This window comes from Protomyctophum bolini, assembly GCF_963924005.1.
Source record: "Protomyctophum bolini genome assembly, chromosome: 13".
Classification (NCBI taxonomy): Eukaryota; Metazoa; Chordata; class Actinopteri; order Myctophiformes; family Myctophidae; genus Protomyctophum; species Protomyctophum bolini.
Genome location: NC_137874.1, coordinates 38,575,375 through 38,595,589, shown reverse-complemented (window position 1 = coordinate 38,595,589; position 20,215 = coordinate 38,575,375). Strand labels below are relative to the sequence as shown.

The window sequence follows — 20,215 nt, the reverse complement described above, 5'->3', positions numbered from 1 at the left end:
ATGACGTCACAGTCAAGGCCATGGTTGGCCAGGCTATTTGAGGAAGTGGGGAACTACGCTCAGGTGTTGCCCGGATCCTTCTCTTTTTATCTATGCTCAGGTGTTGCTGAGGTGAAGAGGCGAACAGTTTGTTGACTGTCGTATTATGCTGACTGTTTATTTGCAATCCTGCTGAAGTGACGGTAAATAAATATAATTTAATTTAATTTAAAACGAAGTCAACGTTTTGGACATAACCAAGAACTTAGTTTAGACGATGTAATAAAACCAAAAACGTTTTATTACTAAACTAAGTTATTGGTTTCAGCAACCACGGAGTGTTGTCCAGTTTATATAATACCTCATATAAATAATAATACCTCCTGATGATCATCTTTTAGGGTGGAAAAAAACCCCGGCACTCCATCTTGAAGTTTCCAGAGCCCTCTTCTGAGACACACACAGAGTACACAAAATTGCAGTGCTGTAGTCCAGGTTCTTTCATGTGGTATACCATAATTATTCCCTATGCACACATGCACATGTATAGGTTATACAATAGAGCGTTAACATGTGTTATATATATTTTTATGTATTTAACTTTAGGTACCATATGATGAGAATAGCATTAGTGAGGACCAATTAAATGAAGATAGGTTGAGGAAGTTGTCCTTGATATAGCAAACCTGCTATTAAATCGTCAAAAACATACAGCAGTTTAATTTGTGAGCTAATTCATAGAGGAACATTGTTTGCCCTTGGTGTGAATGCACTGGTGTCTTGTAAAGTTACCCGAGTTATTGAAAGTCTTGTCACACCCTTTGCAGTGGAATGGTTTTTCTCCAGTGTGGATATAATGGTGTCTTTTCAGAGAACCTGGCGAACTGTAACTGTTGTTACAGTATTTGCAGTGGAAAGATTTTTTTCCTGAGTGGACACGAAGGTGTGACTTCAGAGCACTTCTAACTGTGAAACCTTTGTCACAATGTTTACAGGGGAAAGGTCTTTCTCCAGTGTGGGCAAGCTGGTGGGTCTTCAGGGAAGATGACGCAGTAAAACACTTGTCACAATGTTTACATTGGAAAGGTTTTTCTCCGGTGTGGATACGCTGGTGTTTCTTCATGTCACCTGGCTGACTGAAACTCTTGTCACAATGTTTGCATTGGAACGGTTTTTCTCCAGTGTGGATACGCTCGTGTCTCCACAGTGAACCTGACTCACTGAAACACTTGTCACAATGTTTACATTGAAAAGGTTTTTCTCCAGTGTGGACACGCTGGTGTTTCTTCACGTCACCTGGCTGACTGAAACTCTTGTTACAATGTCTACAGGTGAAAGGTTTTTCTCCAGCATGGACACGCTTCTCGTGTGTCTTCAGGTTACCCATCTTACTGAAACTCTTGTCACAAGGTTTACAATAGAAATGTTTTTCTCCAGTGTGGATACGCTGGTGAGTCTTCAGACTACTTGACTCACTGAAACTCTTGTCACACTGTTTACAATGGAAACGTTTTCCACCAGAGTGAACATACTGGCGTCTTTTCAAAGAAGATCTTGGATGGTCAATGTCTCCTTGCTTCTTCTGGCTGGCTACAAGGTTGGTGATTTGCGGACAGGCTGCTGATGTGATCTGTCCATTCCTCAGCATTTGGAAGTAGAGGTCATTGTGTCTCCTCCTGATGTGTTTATGGAGGAAGACCTGAGATGTGAAGGAGTATGAACACTCGGAACAGGAGAAGAATTTACTCTGGGAAGACTGGGACCGAACTTCTGAGAGAGAGAGAGAGAGAGAGAGAGAGAGAGAGAGAGATAGAGAGGGGGGCGAGAGAGAGAGTTTTTCAAATTGTCTTGTTATAATGCCACCAGGAGGCAGATCTTTGCAAACCCATTTTGTAATATTACTCCCAATCTACCGCTGTCGTCTGAAAACCAACCTCTTCAGACTCCATCTTAGCCCGTAGCACTTGCCCTAGCCTCAGCGACCTTACAGGCATATGCAAAGGCTAAACTTAAGTAACTTAGATAGCATTTTATGTAGACATAGTATACGTATAGCTTCATTATATAGATATTCCACTGTGTAGGAGCCAAAATATACATTTTGTTTGTTGTTTGTTCCATTTGTTTATTTTTTCCCATGCTTGGGTTTTCGATGTGCCACAGCCCTTACTTGATTGATGAGCTCCTGCTGTGTGTCTGCTAATCACTTTACTTATGTCAGCTGTGTGTCTGGGCAGTGGGATTCAGTGAGAGAATGGGGGTGAGCTCTAGGCTCAATATTTTCTGTTGACCGTTTAGTCGTTTAATCTTTAAGTATACCTACGTTTTCATTTATCAACATCTTCAGTACATTCTTTTTGGACCTTGTTTATTTGTCAATAAATCAACTTAACTATAATAAGAACTTTTCTGGATTTGATTGAAACGCGTCACACAGTTCCTGCCGACAGCTCAGCCTCATAGCAATACTTCTATTTGAATTGATGGGAAGAAGTAGTCGCTACAACATTGTCAACAGAAAATACGATCTGGAAGGAAACATTGGAACATGGAGGACATCGCAGCAACAGTTGTACTTTGAGCGGCGCCTAAGTATCTCGGATTGGAGCGAGATGAACCGCCGCAGCGGTGAAAATGTTTGAACACGCAGCAGCGCATCACAGCCATTAGCGGTGAGATACAATTGTATTAGCACGCCAATTCCTTCTGTGTATTTGGTTGAATTGAACACAGTTGGAAGAAGTGCTGCCGCTGGTCCATTGGGGACTATTGATCGTTGGCTGGTGTTGTGTGCGCGCTGCGCTGCATTGACGCAATTGACTGGGGTTACGGCTGCTCGTTTCACTGGGGTTGCTCGCCGTGAATTCTTTCTGGTATATTGGATGGAAATGTCAAAATGAGTGACACAAACGTTACAAGTACAGACACAAACGAAATGGATCTGGAGGCTCAAATGGAGGAGGAGGAGTCACGGAGGAGGACGGTCAAACTCACGGCTAAAGCGCTGTCAAATAAAATTGAAAAGGAGCAGAAAGACCGTAAATCTTATGTGAAACAAATGCAAGAGCTCACAAAGGAAATAAAAGGGCTTATGAAAAATGCTGTGAAACAAACGCAAGAGCTCACAACAGAAATAAGAGGGCTTATGAAAAATGATGCAAATGTAAGGGATGTGCAAAGCACAATGGAGAAACTGAATGAAATGTATGAAAATGCAAAAGCAGCACATAATTCAGTCATTGTCTTGATTCCACAGGAGGAGGTGGAAAATCAAAATTTGTGGTTTTCACGTGTCATAAAGCACCATTCAGATTTCAGGGATGATGTAAAACTGTGGTTTGATATGATTGAAATGCCAATTAATGAAATGCCAATTAACGAAATGCCAATTCATGAAATGATTATTGTGAATGAATCAATTCCTGCACAATCAGTAACTGAAGTTGAGCCAGTTACTGAATCTGTTCATGTGGAAATTAATGTTGGACTTGCACAACATATTGAAATACCTGTTGGACAGGAGGTGGAACTGGAAACTGTGGAAATGACTGATGGGCAGCAGGACAAATTGCTACCCACTAATATTCAAAGGCACACACAATCACAACATGTAACTCAGTCACAACAGGCAACAGAGTCAGCTGACTTACAGGAAACAATCCAACCAGGTGACAGTGTGTCAAACATAACCAAGAAAACAAGGGGTTCTAAAGCTTCAAGTACAGAATCCGCACGTTTGAAAGCTGAGGCAGATATGGCTGGTCTCATTGTTCATCAAAAAGGGATCCAGAATAGACATGCCCTAGAGGAGCAAATGGAGCACCTGGGAAGACAAAAGGAGGAGCAAATGGAGAACCTGCGAAGACAAAAGGAAAGGCTTGAGCTGGAAACGAACATGGCTGCTAATGCGGCAAGAATGAAGGTTCTAGGCTCAAAGCGATCTGGTGTTACTATTCAATCTTATGTGACAGATGGAATGATGTCTTATTTTGAGAAGGCAAAGCAGGCTGCTGTTTACACAACACATTTACAACGCACTCAAGGTCAAGTTCATGTGCCCTCACAACCCACTGTTGGCAGGCAGGCACCAGCACCTATAACAACAGGTGGCGCTGTGGCTCCGCTCCACTCACTGGCAGCAACTACAACTACAGAGAGAGCTGTTGGGCAATCGGCGCCAGCGGGCACTGTGAATCAGACTGTACGATCTCGCACAGCAGCAGCACCCGTGGAAAGCCAAATGGGCACCAGAGGTACAGTTGAACAGGACAATAATATATATTCTGTCATGGAGAAGCAAAATGAACTCACAGCTTTACTCATTCAACATCAATGTCTGTCATCTATGCCGAAAAAGGAGATTCACGTTTTTGATGGTGACCCACTTCAATATCACACATTCATAAAATCCTTTGAACACAGCATTGAAACCAAAAACCCAAATCCGACAGATTGTCTCTACTATCTGGAACAATACACCCAGGGACAGCCCAGGGATCTTGTGAGGAGTTGTCTACATATGGTGTCAGACAGAGGTTACAGAAAGGCAAAATCTCTACTAAAAGAGCACTTCGGCAATGAGCATAAGATCTCTACAGCCTATGTAGAGAAGGCTCTTTCATGGCTGTCAATCAAAGCCGATGACACTAAAGCTCTGCAAGCGTATACTCTCTTCCTACGAGGATGTTCTAATGCAATGGAGGACGTAGACTACATGCACGAGCTGGATATGCCATCTAATTTGTTGACCATTATAAAGAAGCTGCCTTACCGTTTGAGAGATAAATGGCGATCCGTGGTATGTGATTTCCAGGAGAACCACGGCAGAAGAGCAAGTTTCAAAGACATTGTCATTTTTCTCGAGAAACAAATCAGGATTATAACCGATCCCATTTTTGGCGATATCAAAGACACTCCAGAAAGCAAAGACACAAGAAGGTCCAGGTCACAACCCCTTCACAAAACAAAGGGAAGTAATTTTGCAACCACAGTGACAGCTGCAAAAGAGAAGGAAAAGGAAGGTCGTTTTGTGACGAAGAGATGTTTATTCTGCCAGAGTGAACATGCTCTAGAACTGTGCCCAGAGCTTGAGAAGAGGGCACATAATGAGAAATTCACATTTCTAAAAGAAAACGGAATTTGTTTTGGATGTTTGTGTAAAGGACATGTCAGTGCTACATGTAGAAAGAGACTCAATTGCAGCATTTGCGGCTTAAGGCACCCCAAAATGCTGCATATCTACCAAAGAACGAAGGAATGGAACAAAGACCCAGTTGAAATGAAGGAGACTAAAGAAAAAGCCATAGCTTCCGTGCTGACAGGTGGTCTAACTGGGGCCGGTGAAGATAAATGCAAACTTGCAATCGTGCCGGTTCAGGTAAAGGCCAGGAAGGGGAACACGACAGTACATACATATGCATTCCTCGACCCAGGTAGCACGGCATCGTTTTGCACAGAGAGGCTCATGGCTAAACTAAACCTTCATGGAAGGAAATCCAACATATTGTTGAGAACTATGGGACAAAAGAAGGTTATTGAAACACAAATCGTTTCAGGCCTAGAAGTGGCTGGACTGAACAGCAATGAATTTTGTATTCTTCCAGGCATGTATACGCAGAGGACTATGCCTGTGAACAAAAGAAACATACCACAGCAAAATGACATCGATCAGTGGCCTCATTTGAGGAATATTCACCTACCTGAACTTGACTCTGAGGTGGAGCTGCTGATTGGCTCAGATGTTCCCAAGGCACTGGAACCTATTGATGTCATCCGGAGTGTGGGAGATGGACCGTACGCTGTAAAAACCATGCTTGGTTGGACAGTTAATGGGCCATTAGATGGAAAGACTGACTATGCGCAAGACCAGTCAGTTATAAGTGCCAACCGGATATCAGTTGTGAAACTTGATCAACTATGGGAACAACAATTCAAGACAGACTTTCCAGAGTGCAGCAGAGACGACCAAGAACACTCAAGAGAAGACCAGCAGTTCTTGAATTCAGTCTCAGCCTCTGCTAAGCTTGTCAATGGGCATTATTGCATTGCATTGCCTTTAAAGCAAAAGGAGATATTCATGCCTGACAACAGAAGTGTGGCTGAACAACGCACACTGAACTTGAAGAAAAGGTTCAAGAAAGATTCTTCTTTTCATTCTGAATACACCAAGTTCATGTCTGATATGATATCTAAAGGTTACGCTGAGAAGGTACCAGACAACGCTTTAAAACCAGCTACTATCCCTAGAATGGAACTGACTGCTGCTACCATGGCAAGCAAAATGGACACACTAATGAGAAAAGAGCTGCAGATGGAACTGGCAGACTCTGTATTTTGGACCGACAGCACATCTGTGCTCAAGTACATCAACAACAAGACCGCAAGATTTCGAACCTTTGTGGCAAATAGAGTTGCTGCAATCGTCAAAGTCTCACATGCACACCAGTGGAGATATGTTAACTCTGTTAACAACCCAGCAGACATGGCATCGAGAGGCTTGACAGTTAAATCCTTTCTGAAGAAAACCACATGGGTGTCCGGTCCTCAGTTTCTTCTTCATCCCCAGGAAGAGTGGCCTCAGAATCCTGACAGGTTGGAAGAAATCTCATCCAAGGACACTGAAGTAAGGAGCATGACTGTAAATGCTGCTCAGATAACATCTGAAGAAGTGGATGCAACAACATGCTTCATTCATCACTTCTCATCCTGGGCTCGTTTGAAGAAGGCTGCAGCATGGATGCTCAGATTTAAAGGACTGCTTCTCAGCCGTATCAGAAAAAGAAAACAAGCCACTCAGCTGCACAAAGATGACATCCCACAAAGAGAACTGCGATCTGCACAGAAGGAGACCAGAAAACATGAAAACCAGAAATGGCAAGGTCTCACTATTGAAGAACTGGCTACTGCTGAGATGACCTTAATCTGCTTCTGCCAGAAGAAGAGATTTGCAGATGAAATCTCAAATCTGAAAAAAGGAATGAATGTTAAGAGGTCAAGTCACATTCATAAACTCAATCCCGTTTTGGATAACGAAGTGTTAAGAGTTGGAGGGAGACTTGACAGAGCAGCAATGCCAGAAGAAATGAAACATCCTGTCATACTGGCCAAAGAGCTTCATATCTCAAATCTGATTCTTAGACATATTCACAAACAGGTGGGACATGGTGGTCGCAACCACATGTTATCCAGACTACGCCAGAAATATTGGATTCCTGGTGCCACTGTTGCAATCAGGAGAATCATGTCAAAATGTGTTGTTTGCCGCCGCATCAATGCTACTCCAGGACAACAGCAAATGGCAGACCTGCCTATTGACAGAATCTCTCCTGATGAACCTCCATTCACATATGTGGGAGTCGATTATTTTGGACCCTTTGGAGTGAAACGTGGAAGGAGTATTGTGAAACGCTATGGTGTCATATTTACATGTTTGGCTGTAAGAGCGATTCATATTGAAGTGGCATCATCACTTGAGACAGACTCTTTCATAAATGCACTTCGTCGTTTTACAGCAAGACGAGGTCAAGTGAAAGAATTAAGAAGTGACAATGGGACTAATTTTGTGGGAGCACAGCGTGAGTTGAAGGAGGCGATTCAAGGCTGGAATCAAGCCCACATTCACAATGTGATGCTCCAAAAAGGAATCAATTGGATCTTCAATCCCCCTGCTGGCTCACACCATGGAGGTGTGTGGGAAAGACTGATCAGATCAGTGAGAAAAGTGCTCAATTCTACACTTAATGTGCAAAATCTTGATGAGGAAAGTCTGCACACCATTCTGTGTGAAGTTGAAGCTATCCTCAACAGCCGACCGATCACCAAGGCTTCTACAGATCTAAATGACCTTGAAGCACTTACCCCGAACCACCTTTTGCTTCTGAAAACTGCACCTTCCATGCCACCAGGACAGTTTCAGAAGAATGACATATATGCTCGCCGCAGGTGGAGGCAAGTTCAATATATGTCAGATTTATTTTGGAAAAGATGGGTCAAAGAATATCTTCCACAGTTACAGGAGAGACAAAAATGGTCTAACATCAGACGCAACTTTGCACCAGGGGACCTCGTGATCATAGTGGATGACACAGCGCCTCGAAACTCCTGGCTAACTGGAAAGATTGTAGAGACCATTCTGGACAGAAGAGGACTCGTACGTCAAGTTCGAATTAAGACCAAGACTGGCTTTCTGAACAGACCCATCACCAAAATCTGCCTGCTACAGGAGGCGGAAGAAAATTGACTTTGGATTCACCTTTTCCCCTTTGCCGCTGACTTTTGCCCCTTTTTTGCCCCTTGCACACTACACTACACTGATTCACTACACTCACTATGAACTATACACACATCTTGAAGAAAGGAGAAAGAAGACTTCGATTTGATTGCCATTCATGATTGTGTAATTATTATTTGTTATTTAATAATTAGGGGCCGGTATTGTAGGAGCCAAAATATACATTTTGTTTGTTGTTTGTTCCATTTGTTTATTTTTTCCCATGCTTGGGTTTTCGATGTGCCACAGCCCTTACTTGATTGATGAGCTCCTGCTGTGTGTCTGCTAATCACTTTACTTATGTCAGCTGTGTGTCTGGGCAGTGGGATTCAGTGAGAGAATGGGGGTGAGCTCTAGGCTCAATATTTTCTGTTGACCGTTTAGTCGTTTAATCTTTAAGTATACCTACGTTTTCATTTATCAACATCTTCAGTACATTCTTTTTGGACCTTGTTTATTTGTCAATAAATCAACTTAACTATAATAAGAACTTTTCTGGATTTGATTGAAACGCGTCACACAGTTCCTGCCGACAGCTCAGCCTCATAGCAATACTTCTATTTGAATTGATGGGAAGAAGTAGTCGCTACAACACACTGTTAGGTTCTTAGATTACGTATGATTCATGATGACTATTTTGATGTAATTACCATGTTTTGTTCTTGCTTACTGTAAGTCGCTCTGGATGAAGAGCGTCTGCCAAATGCCTAAATTGTACAGATCGTTTTCCAAACATCATGCAAATCAGTACACATTATCTCTAGTCACATGATGGACCGCTCATATTTTTCATAGTTTGCCGGAGTGGCCCGTTTTAAACAAAATGCATTGAATCCCAATTTAGTCCTTATCACATTTAGGCCTAAGGCCGATTCTAAAAACGCCTCTAAATCCTGACCTAAGGTTTCTGAAAAACTTCAAATATTTATATAGCAGCATCAAAAAAAATACATTTTTGAATACTGTACATACTGTACAGAACCCAAATATGGGTTCCCGGCCTGAGGGGGTAAGATACCAATATGGGTTCCCGCCCAGAATGGGTTATGCAAACTCCCAGTATTCCATGTCCCTCAGTGGCGTGCACAGACATTTAGAGGTGCTCATGTGGAGAAAAAAAGGGCACCTTGTGCAGTGCGTGGAACCGGCCGGTTGCCTTAATAGTGTGAGATTTATAGATTTTGGGGCATAAATATATTAGAAGCTTTTTTTTAAATCAAGAATTGATCAATGTCACCATGGTCCACATCCTGTACAAAAAGGGCACATTTCTGTTCAGAGGGCAAGGGCACCCCTAGAGTGTCTATCTGTGCACGCCACTGCTGTCCCTGAGTTTAACACTGACCTCCACTGGTCTCCTCCCAATCATCACTGTCCTCAGTGACTTCAGTGTCAGATTCAAGTTCAACTTCAACTTCAGAGCAGTGTGCAGAGATGTCTTCATCATCATCATCATCATCATCGTCGTCTTCAGGTTTCACTGCTATTAACATTGACCCATTGGGCTCCTCTGGTCTTTGAAGTAGCTCCTTGCTTTCATCTTTAATGTGTGGACGTCCTAGTTCCTCCTGGAGTGGACTGGGGCTCCTCTCCTGTTTAGCGGGAACCTCCTCTTTACAAACAACCACCTGCAGGATGTCTAGGAGCAGAAACAAATATCATAATAGTGAATACTGGATTCCTAAAAAATTAAATTATTTTTTTACATGTGCAAATTTACACGTGGTGCATTTATAGTAAGATTTGTGCAAAAGATATGTGGTTTTGGTAATACGATTATACGAACAATGTTAAGCATGCATTTTGAGTTTCTTTTTTTATTAATGGCTATACACATCATTGTCACAATGGTATCATCTTGGTTATTATAAACTGAAAATGAGCAGAACAGAACAGAAAAAGGAAAATAATGAGAGCACATGCAACTTACTGAGTTGTGGGTGGTCTTCAGGTTCATGTTTAATATAAATGTCTTCAGGTTCCTCCTGTTTAATAGAAATGTCTTCAGGTTCCTCCTGTTTAATAGAAATGTCTTCAGGTTCATGTTTAATAGAAGTGTCTTCAGGTTCCTGTTTAATAGAAATGTCTTCAGGTTCCTCCTGTTTAATAGAAACATCTTCAGGTTCCTCCTGTTTAATAGAAACATCCCTGGCTGAGTCTGGAGAGTTCATCTTCACCTGCAGTCTGGACTCCACATACTGGTCTGAAAATGAAGCAATTGAATAAGGACTTTAAGAGGTTGTTCCATTGTTCTATATATGGTATTATTATTATTGTACAAACAAACAAAACTTAGTTTAAACATTATGATATTTGGTATATACCATTATGATATATATATTACAGTAAGAAAGACAGAAAGAAACATACTGAGGTCTGTCTGGTCTTCAGGTTCCTTCTGTTTCACTGAAACAGGTCTGGCTGGGTCTGGAGAGTTCATCTGCACCTGCTGTCTGGACTCCTCGCACACAGTCTGGAATGAAACAATGAACATTCAAAATTATATATATTTTGTATCATTATTATTATTTATTTCCCCCAAATAAACATGTAGTTTCCCCACACTTTAGAAGGACATTATCAGTCACCAGAACAAAGGACAGGTGAATTCAAATAATCTAACATGATTAAAATGTTTTAAGATGCAATGAGTTTGTATGGGAAGGGGGCGTGTCTGTTAAAATAACTTTCTGTAACTGGCTATTTGATTTTCTGACAGGCAGGCCCGAGTGTGTATGGATAGAAGAGAGATGCTCATCCACAATTCTCACCAGAACCGGCGCGCCCCAAGGCTGCTGCCTCAGTCCTCTGCTGTACAGTTTGTTTACATTCGACTGTGTCGCCAGATGTGGGAATAACCATATAATAAAATTTGCGGATGATACCACAGTGATCGGATTAATAACCGACAGTGACGAGATAGGAGGGAGATAGAATATCTAACTCTATGGTGCGACAACAACCTCTCACTTAACACCAATAAGACCAAAGAAATCATTGTAGACTTTAGGAAGTCCAAAGGGTAACAAGAAGACTCGCCACTTTTACCCTTTTTCAACACCCCCATTTCCATCAAGGGGTCATCTGTCGATATAGTTGATAACTTTAAATTCCTGGGTATACACATCACAGACACATTCACATGGTCACTTAACACCGAGTACATCCTCAAGAAGGCGCAGCAGCGACTGTACTTTCTGAGGCGCCTTAAACAATTTGGCCTAAGTACAAAGGGACTAGTTAACTTTTACAGTTGTATAATTGAAAGTGTCTTAACTGGCTGACCACAGTGACCACAGTGTGGTACGGTAACACGACCACTCAGGACTGCAACAGGTTGCAGAGGACCGTTAAAACAGCAGCTAAAATCATTGGCACAGCACTACCCAGCCTCCACAACATCATTAAAGACACCAGCCATCCCACAATTACCCTGTTCCAACCACTCCCTTCCAAAAAGAAAAAACGCTACCAGACCATCAAATCTCGTACCACCCGTCTCAGTAACAGTTTCTTCCCCCAGGCAGTCAGGCTGCTGAACAGTTGACCTTGAACTGTATTGTACTTTTTTTTGGTCCTGTGTATATAAGACAGAGTGCTCTGAGCAAAATAATTGTCATTGTATTTATACTCTGTATCTATACATATGACAAATAAACCTGAACCTGAAGATCAATGTGGAAGGAGGTATAAGAAAGTGGCGAACTTTAAAGAAGATCCAATGCAGCTCTGTGCAGTTGAGGTAGAAAAATACTTAATTTCATTATTAAAAAAGGGGGTTAGAAAAAACCCTGCCTTGGATCCTCTCTTTAAAGTCTGCCACCTTCTTACCTCCTTCCACATTGATCTATAGCCTACTCAAAGGTATAGAACTTTAAAGAACTCATGTGCTGTATTATTGAAACGCTCTCCAAAGAGCACCTGCCTGCAGTTTTTTTTACATAAAGGACCCACAAAGCACTTCTTTTCTTTTTTGTTTAGGATATGGATATGGCTCTATCAGCTTCCAAACAATTCCAATCCACTGATGCACCCCGGTTAAAGAAATCATTGTTGACTTATTTTTTTGTTTGCATATTTACTTATTCATTAAAGTGCATTTTACAAATCAAACCGCTTCAGTGTGGCATTCATGGTGCTGGCCAAAGTATGTTATCTCAGGTGCATAATTCCCCCCCACTCACCTGCCCATAAACAGTTAGCCTGAGAGTCATGCCCCAAGACAATAACCTAATACTCTAGATTAGAATAATCTCAAAATGATATGGCTAAATAAAACAGCAATCATAATAATAAGACAATACAAAAACTAAAGTGGCTTCTATAGCTGCTTTAGGAAACCAGACTTTATGCATTATTTAATTAATGTCAATGTTGTTGTAATCTTGCACATAACATTTTTACCCATCCCATTAATAGTGTATAGCTACAATCGTGATGTGGCAATGTACTTTACGTGTCATTAAAAAAAAATGAAAACCTTTGTCATTTACAATAACATCAGAAAGTAGCCTAAGTTTGAGACTGTATGGAGTCTAAATATTAGGCTAATCAGAAAGATGGGTTTGCATTTGACATACAGTACCAGGATAAGTGGTCATTCTAGGCCTGACACTATAGCATGACAAATGTTTATTTGGTAAGGATTCAATGTCTGGTGAATGACGACATGGAGCTCCAAGTTCGACTTGACTATCACAACAACATTGCAGTGGACACTGGACAGAGTACAAATCCTGCTCATTTACAAGCCATGTTTGCATCTCTTACTTATCTGTTACTTAGCCTATATTGTTATCTGTTACTTAGCTCTGATCCACTGTTACTTATATTGAGATTATTAATCACATGGATAAATAGTGACTATCAAGAACGTGGGGGAGGTTTTGCTAACATTAAGTAAGCTACAGAGCAATATGCAATTATATTTATGTTCCATCTAAAATGACGAGCCAAAGACACATTGATGAAACATGTTTATCGTAAATGATAACAGCATGAATTATAGTTTAGCCGCAAGCAACTTGGATGCTACAATGCTATCTGCCTCCCTTGAGCCCAATCACTAGTAAATTCCCAATTCCGACTGTATAGATATAGAAAGACATGAACTCACAAATAAACTCACCAACAATATTTCACTTTTACGGACGTGGCTATGCCTGTGAAGTCCTTGTTTGAAAAGAATCCAGCAGTTGACGTGCTATTATGATGAGCTACTATACGATCGAGTTCGTCTCAGAGTCCTCGGTTAAGACGGAGGCGTTTCACGGTTTGTCTAGAATAATAGATGCCAGTTTTTGGTGTATTACTGCCTCCCACTGTTGCTCTCGGGTACTGTACATAGTTTATATACAGTAAACAGCTTCAATTTTATAATATTGAAATTGCAATTCTGTCTGGTTCGTTTGTGTCCTACTGTCCTCACTTTCAATTTTACTTGCAAACTTCCTGTTAAGACCTTCTTCTCCCTCCTGATTGTGGATGCTTTCTATTCTGACGTGTAAGGTATACCTTTTCCATTTACAAAAAACTGGGGATACAGAGACCTCCGATATTCACCTTGGCTTTAAGCATATCATTTCCAAATTAATGTAAATTCAGACTATGCTTTTATATTGATTGATATATTTATTAACAGTTTGCAGAATTACAGCTCAATATAAAAAAAGAAGTTAACTGTGGACGACACCATAAAGCATTACACTTATTTACAGTAGGGCCCATCCATCCATCTTCACACATCTTCCACATTTTGGTGACATAGGAACAAAATGTATTTAGTCCCTTGTTTGTGCCGAATCTGGGTTGCACATAGTCTGTTGAACTCCCTCTCAGCATGGGCAGACTTGAGGCGACAGCCGCGGACAGAAGAAGCTGTGTTTTGTCATTTCAGAGTTTTTAGACAGCTGGTGGATGGAAAAGAAGCTCCCCTCCACCTCCGCGGCTGACTGCCGCGATGGACAGATTCCCGGAAACGCTCTCCTCCACGGCAGTCAGCCACGGGTGGACCTATATTCTATATTTGTTATTGACCTGCTTTGATGAAATGAGTATTTAGGACCCCAATGGAAAAACAGCCATAGGCTTTCTTGGGTTAATATTCTCTTAGCAGAAAGACTTTCTGAAAACTGTTCATAAAGTATTCAATCAACCCATTGTGGTTGACCACAGTATCATAGAGTTTTAGAACTAAACATTATGGGATTAGTAGAGTAAAATAAAACACAAGAGAGAAACAGAGACTTTTAAAGGAGTGGTTTGCATTCCTGAGCCAATCTTTTGATGACAAGCGGAGACTCAATTACTGACCAGCCACCAGGTCAAATTAAAACATTATATAACACAAAATAAATCTCCATGGTGTCATGGGGGTTGTAATTGATAGAAAATTAATAAAAATATATATTTATGTTTAGTCTCCAGTGGTCTCTTATATTTTCTCTGAGCTGTGGTTCCTAACCGCAGCTATTCTACAGTGGATCATGTTTCTTCCCCTTGGTGTAAATATGCTGGTGTTATAACTAATTCACTAACTCATTTTATACTCTTTACAATAGTAAGGGTTTGCTCCAGTGTGTGGATACGCTCGTGTGTGTTTAGACTATTTAACCTAAAGAATGACTGATTACACAGTTTGCAGTGGTATGGTCTTGGACTTTCTCCAATGTGGAGAAGCTCGTGGGTTTTCAAGCAAGCCAAAACGTTGTAACTCTTGTTGCAAATTTTGCAATGAAGGTTTTTCTCCAGTGTGTGGCTGCTACGCTTGTGATAGTTGAGACACTTTAACTCATAGAATGACTTGTTACAGGTGAAACATGTGAAAGGTTTTTCTCCAGCATGGACACGCTTATCGTGTGTCTTCAGGTTACCCATGTTACCGAAACTCTGGTCACAAGGTTTACAATAGAAAGGTTTTTCTCCAGCATGGACACGCTTATCGTGTGTCTTCAGGTTACCCATGTTACTGAAACTCTTGTCACACTGTTTACAATGGAAACGTTTTCCAACATACTGGCGTCTTTTCAAAGAAGGTCTTGGATGGTCAATGTCTCCTTGCTTCTTCTGGCTGGCTACAAGGTTGGTGATATGCTGACAGGCTGCTGATGTGATCTGTCCATTCCTCAGCATTTGGAAGTAGAGGTCAATGTGTCTCCTCCCGATGTGTTTATGGAGGAAGACCTGAGATGTGAAGGAGTATGAACACTCGGAACAGGAGAAGAATTTACTCTGGGAAGACTGGGACCGAACTTCTGAGAGAGAGAGAGAGAGAGAGAGAGAGAGAGAGAGAGATAGAGAGGGGGGCGAGAGAGAGAGTTTTTCAAATTGTCTTGTTATAATGCCACCAGGAGGCAGATCTTTGCAAACCCATTTTGTAATATTACTCCCAATCTACCGCTGTCGTCTGAAAACCAACCTCTTCAGACTCCATCTTAGCCCGTAGCACTTGCCCTAGCCTCAGCGACCTTACAGGCATATGCAAAGGCTAAACTTAAGTAACTTAGATAGCATTTTATGTAGACATAGCATACGTATAGCTTCATTATATAGATATTCCACTGTTAGGTTCTTAGATTACGTATGATTCATGATGACTATTTTGATGTAATTACCATGTTTTGTTCTTGCTTACTGTAAGTCGCTCTGGATGAAGAGCGTCTGCCAAATGCCTAAATTGTACAGATTGTTTTCCAAACATCATGCAAATCAGTACACATTATCTCTAGTCACATGATGGACCGCTCATATTTTTCATAGTTTGCCGGAGTGGCCCGTTTTAAACAAAATGCATTGAATCCCAATTTAGTCCTTATCACATTTAAGCCTAAGGCCGATTCTAAAAACGCCTCTAAATCCTGACCTAAGGTTTCTGAAAAACTTCAAATATTTATATAGCAGCATCAAAAATATTACATTTTTGAATACTGTACATACTGTACAGAACCCAAATATGGGTTCCCGGCCTGAGGGGGTAAGATACCAATATGGGTTCCCGCCCAGAATTGGTTATGCAAACTCCCAGTATTCCATGTCCCTCAGTGGCGTGCACAGACATTTAGAGGTGCTCATGTGGAGAGAAAAAAGGGCACCTTGTGCAGTGCGTGGAACCGGCCGGTTGCCTTAATAGTGTGAGATTTATAGATTTTGGGGCATAAATATATTAGAAGCTTTTTTTTAAATCAAGAATTGATCAATGTCACCATGGTCCACATCCTGTACAAAAAGGGCACATTTCTGTCCAGAGGGCAAGGGCACCCCTAGTGTCTATCTGTGCACGCCATTGCTGTCCCTGAGTTTAACACTGACCTCCACTGGTCTCCTCCCAATCATCACTGTCCTCAGTGACTTCAGTGTCAGATTCAAGTTCAACTTCAACTTCAGAGCAGTGTGCAGAGATGTCTTCGTCATCATCATCGTCGTCTTCAGGTTTCACTGCTAGTAACATTGACCCATTTTTTTTTATTATTTTTATTATTGTTATTATTTTTATGTGTTCATCTTTAATGTGTGGACTCTCTGGTTCCTCCTGGAGCGGACTGGGGCTCCTCTCCTGTTTAGCGGGAACCTCCTCTTTACAAACAACCACCTGCAGGATGTCTAGGAGCAGAAACAAATATCATAATAGTGAATACTGGATTCCTAAAAAATGTAATTATTTTTTACATGTGCAAATTGAACAGAGACGTGGTGCATTTATAGTAAGATTTGTGCAAAAGATATGTGGTTTTGGTAATACGAACAATGTTAAGCATGCATTTTGAGTTTCTTTTTTTATTAATGGCTATACACATCAGCATATTATCATTGTCACAATGGTATCGTCTTGGTTATTGTAAACTGAAAATGAGCAGAACAGAACAGACAAAAGGAAAATAATGAGAGAGCACATGCAACTTACTGAGTTGTGGGTGGTCTTCAGGTTCATGTTTAATAGAAATGTCTTCAGGTTCCTCCTGTTTAATAGAAATGTCTTCAGGTTCCTCCTGTTTAAAAGAAATGTCTTCAGGTTCATGTTTAATAGAAGTGTCTTCAGGGTCCTGTTTAATATAAATGTCTTCAGGTACCTGTTTAATATAAATGTCTTCAGGTCCCTTTTTAACAGAAATGTCTTCAGGTTCCTCCTGTTTAATAGAAACATCTTCAGGTTCCTCCTGTTTAATAGAAACGTCCCTGGCTGAGTCTGGAGAGTTCATCTTCACCTGCAGTCTGGACTCCACATACTGGTCTGAAAATGAAGCAATTGAATAAGGACTTTAAGAGGTGGTTCCATTGTTCTATAATATGGTATTATTATTAATATTGTACAAAAAACAAGAGTTAGTTTAAACATGGTATTTGGTATACCATTATGATAAATTACAGTAAGAAAGACAGAAAGAAACATACTGAGGTCTGTCTGGTCTTCAGGTTCCTCCTGTTTCACTGAAACGGGTCTGGCTGGGTCTGGAGAGTTCATCTGCACCTGCTGTCTGGACTCCTCGCACACAGTCTGGAATGAAACAATGAACATTCCAAATTATATATATTTTGTATCATTATTATTATTTATTTCACTTTAGGACATTATCATTCACCAGAACAAAGGACAGGTGTTTTCAATTAATCTAACATGATTAAAATGTTTTAAGATACAAGATACACTGCTCAGGAATGCACTAGGTTGCAGAGGACCGTTAAAACAGCAGCTAAAATCATCGGCACAGCACTACCCAGCCTCCACAACATCATTAAAGACACCAGCCATCCCGCAAATACCCTGTTCCAACCAATCCCTTCCAAAAAAACGCTACCAGAGCATCAAATCTCGTACCACCGTCTCAGTAACAGTTTCTTCCCCCAGACAGTTGACCTTGAACTGTATTGCAGTTCACTTTGCACTTTGTGTTTTTCTTTGCACTATAGATGTTTGTTTTCGTTTTCTTTTGTCCTGTGTATATAAGACTGAAAGTGTTCTGAGCAAAAATAATTGTCATTGTATTTATACTCTATACATATGACAAATAAACCTGAACCTGAAGATCAATGCGGAAGGAGGTATAAGCTCTTATCAGCTTTCAAACAATTCCAATCCACTGATGCAATTAACTTATTCATTAAAGTGCATTTTACAAATCAAACCGCTTCAGTGTGGCATTCATGGTGCTGGCCAAAGTATATGTTATCTCCATAGGTGCATAATTCCCCCCCAACTCCTACCTGCCCATAAACAGTTAGCCTGAGAGCCATGCCCCAAGACAATAACCTAATTAACTAATACTCTAGATTAGAATAATCTCAAAATTATATGGCTAAATAAAACAGCAATCATAATAATAAGACAATACAAAAACTAAAATTGTTTCTATAGCTGCTTTAGGAAACCAGACTTCATACATTATTTAATTAATGTCAATGTTCTTTGTTGTTCTTGTAAAATATGTAATCTTGCACATAACAATTTTACCCATCCCATGAATAGTGTATAGGCTACAATCGTGATGTGGCAATGTACTTTACGTGCAGTTCATAAAAAGAAAACCTTTGTCATTTACAATAACATCAGAAAGTAGCCTAAGTTTGAGACTGTATCTTAGGCAAATCAGAAAGGTGGGTATTTGCATTTGACATACAGTACCAGGCTATAAGTGGTCATTGTAGGCCTGACACTATAGCATGACAAATGTTTAGTTGGTAAGGATTCAATGTCTGGTGAATGACGACATGGAGCTCCAAGTTCGACTTGACAATTACATCAACATTGCAGTGGACAGAGTACAAATCCTGCTCATTTACAAGCCATGTTTGAATCGCTTACTTATCTGTTACTTATATTGAGATTAAGCACATGGATAAATAGTGACTATCAAGAACGTGGGGGGAGGTTTTGCTAACATTAAGAAAGCTATAGCTATGAGCAATATGCAATTATATTTAGGCTATGTTCCATCTAAAATGAGCCACAATTTTATCGTTTATCGTAAATGATAACACAGCATGAAATAGTTTAGCCGCAAGCAACTTGGATGCTACAATGCTATCTGCCTCCCTTGAGCACATCACTTTAAATTCCCAACTCCGACTGTATAGATATAGAACGACACAAACTCACCAATATTGAACTTTTACGGACGTATTGGAATGGATTATGCTTTGTGGCTATGCCTGTGAAGTTCTTGTTTGAAAAGAATCCAGCAGTTGACGTGCTATTATGATGAGCTACTACGAGTTCGTCTCAGAGTCGTCGATTTGTCTAGAATAATAGATGCCCGTTTTTGGTGTATTGCTGCCCCCCACTGTTGTTCTCGGGTACTGTACATAGTTTATATACAGTAAACAGCTTCAATTTTATATTGAAATTGCAACTCTGTCTGCTGGTTCGTTTGTGTCCTACTGTCCTCACTTTCAATTTGACTTGCAAACTTCCCGTTAAGAAGTCCTGTTCACTTCTCCTTCCTGATTGGATGCTTTCTAATCTGTGTGAGGTACCTATACATTTTCCATTTACAAAAGACTGGGGAACTGACCTCAGATATATTCAGTATTCACCTTAAAGCATATCATTTCCAAATTAATGTAAATATATCATGACTATGCTTTTATATTGATTGATTTGATTTATTAACAGTTTGCAGAATTGCAGTACATTTCAAGTACAACTCAATAGGAAAGAAAAACTGTTAACTGTGGACGACACCATAAAGCATTACACTTGTTTACAGTAGGTCCCACCATTTTCTAAATATTTAGAGACGTACGAATATACACAACTATATACCGGTAGTCAAAACAGGAAATCACCATACAGGTAAAAAGGGAAAAGAAACATATAGCCAACAGTGAGGGGGAAAAGAGGTGGGTGGGGGATTCAGATTTTACGGGGGCCAGTTTCAAATTGCAGCCATCCGTAGGTGCCCTTTGAGAGCAGTTTTGAAGGAGTCAAGGGAATTGCATGTCTTAATGACTGTTGGTAGGGCGTTCCACATTTTG

General features: G+C 40.6%; 3 protein-coding genes across 7 annotated transcripts in view; all 3 read right to left on the bottom strand.

Annotated features, from left to right (window-relative positions):
* LOC308327665 (uncharacterized protein) overlaps positions 1–20,215 on the bottom strand; it is a gene marked incomplete at its 3' end in the record, with an annotated part of 82,439 nt that overhangs the window by 36,803 nt on the left and 25,421 nt on the right. The gene's annotated exons all lie outside the window — the stretch shown is intronic.
* Positions 606–13,485, bottom strand: LOC308327314 (uncharacterized protein). 2 transcript variants are annotated; one of them, XM_080780637.1, is made up of 5 exons: positions 13,377–13,485; positions 10,619–10,721; positions 10,179–10,451; positions 9,594–9,887; positions 606–1,749 (listed from the first exon to the last, which is right to left on the bottom strand). In XM_080780637.1, the coding sequence occupies exons 2-5, from the start codon at positions 10,686–10,688 to the stop codon at positions 710–712; spliced, it is 1,677 nt and encodes a 558-aa protein (XP_080636763.1). In that variant the 5' UTR covers positions 10,689–10,721; positions 13,377–13,485; the 3' UTR covers positions 606–709. The 2 variants fall into 2 exon arrangements, with proteins under 2 accessions (XP_080636763.1, XP_080636764.1); XM_080780638.1 differs by having other exon boundaries at positions 606–1,746.
* Positions 14,045–19,480, bottom strand: LOC308327318 (uncharacterized protein). Of its 4 annotated transcripts, XM_080780648.1 has the most exons (6): positions 19,334–19,480; positions 17,636–17,726; positions 17,314–17,474; positions 17,148–17,232; positions 16,556–16,846; positions 14,045–15,501 (listed from the first exon to the last, which is right to left on the bottom strand). In XM_080780648.1, exons 2-6 carry the CDS (start codon positions 17,703–17,705, stop codon positions 14,786–14,788), a joined length of 1,323 nt encoding a protein of 440 aa, XP_080636774.1. In that variant the 5' UTR covers positions 17,706–17,726; positions 19,334–19,480; the 3' UTR covers positions 14,045–14,785. The 4 variants fall into 4 exon arrangements, with proteins under 4 accessions (XP_080636774.1, XP_080636772.1, XP_080636773.1 ...); XM_080780646.1 differs by having other exon boundaries at positions 17,148–17,474; XM_080780647.1 differs by having other exon boundaries at positions 14,045–15,498; positions 17,148–17,474.

What these genes read in the sequence shown, in the direction of transcription:
- LOC308327314 (XM_080780637.1), bottom strand. Translation starts at nt 10,688, where the DNA reads ATGAACTCTCCAGACCCAGCCAGACCTGTTTCAGTGAAACAGAAGGAA. An exon ending in TGAAGACCACCCACAACTCA is followed by an intron (nt 9,888 to 10,178) that starts GTAAGTTGCATG and finishes TTCTGCTCCTAG; the next exon opens with ACATCCTGCAGGTGGTTGTT. An exon ending in TTGGGAGGAGACCAGTGGAG is followed by an intron (nt 1,750 to 9,593) that starts GTCAGTGTTAAA and finishes TCTCTCTCTCAG; the next exon opens with AAGTTCGGTCCCAGTCTTCC.
- LOC308327318 (XM_080780646.1), bottom strand. Translation starts at nt 17,705, where the DNA reads ATGAACTCTCCAGACCCAGCCAGACCCGTTTCAGTGAAACAGGAGGAA. An exon ending in TGAAGACCAGACAGACCTCA is followed by an intron (nt 17,475 to 17,635) that starts GTATGTTTCTTT and finishes CTTCATTTTCAG; the next exon opens with ACCAGTATGTGGAGTCCAGA. An exon ending in TGAAGACCACCCACAACTCA is followed by an intron (nt 16,847 to 17,147) that starts GTAAGTTGCATG and finishes TTCTGCTCCTAG; the next exon opens with ACATCCTGCAGGTGGTTGTT.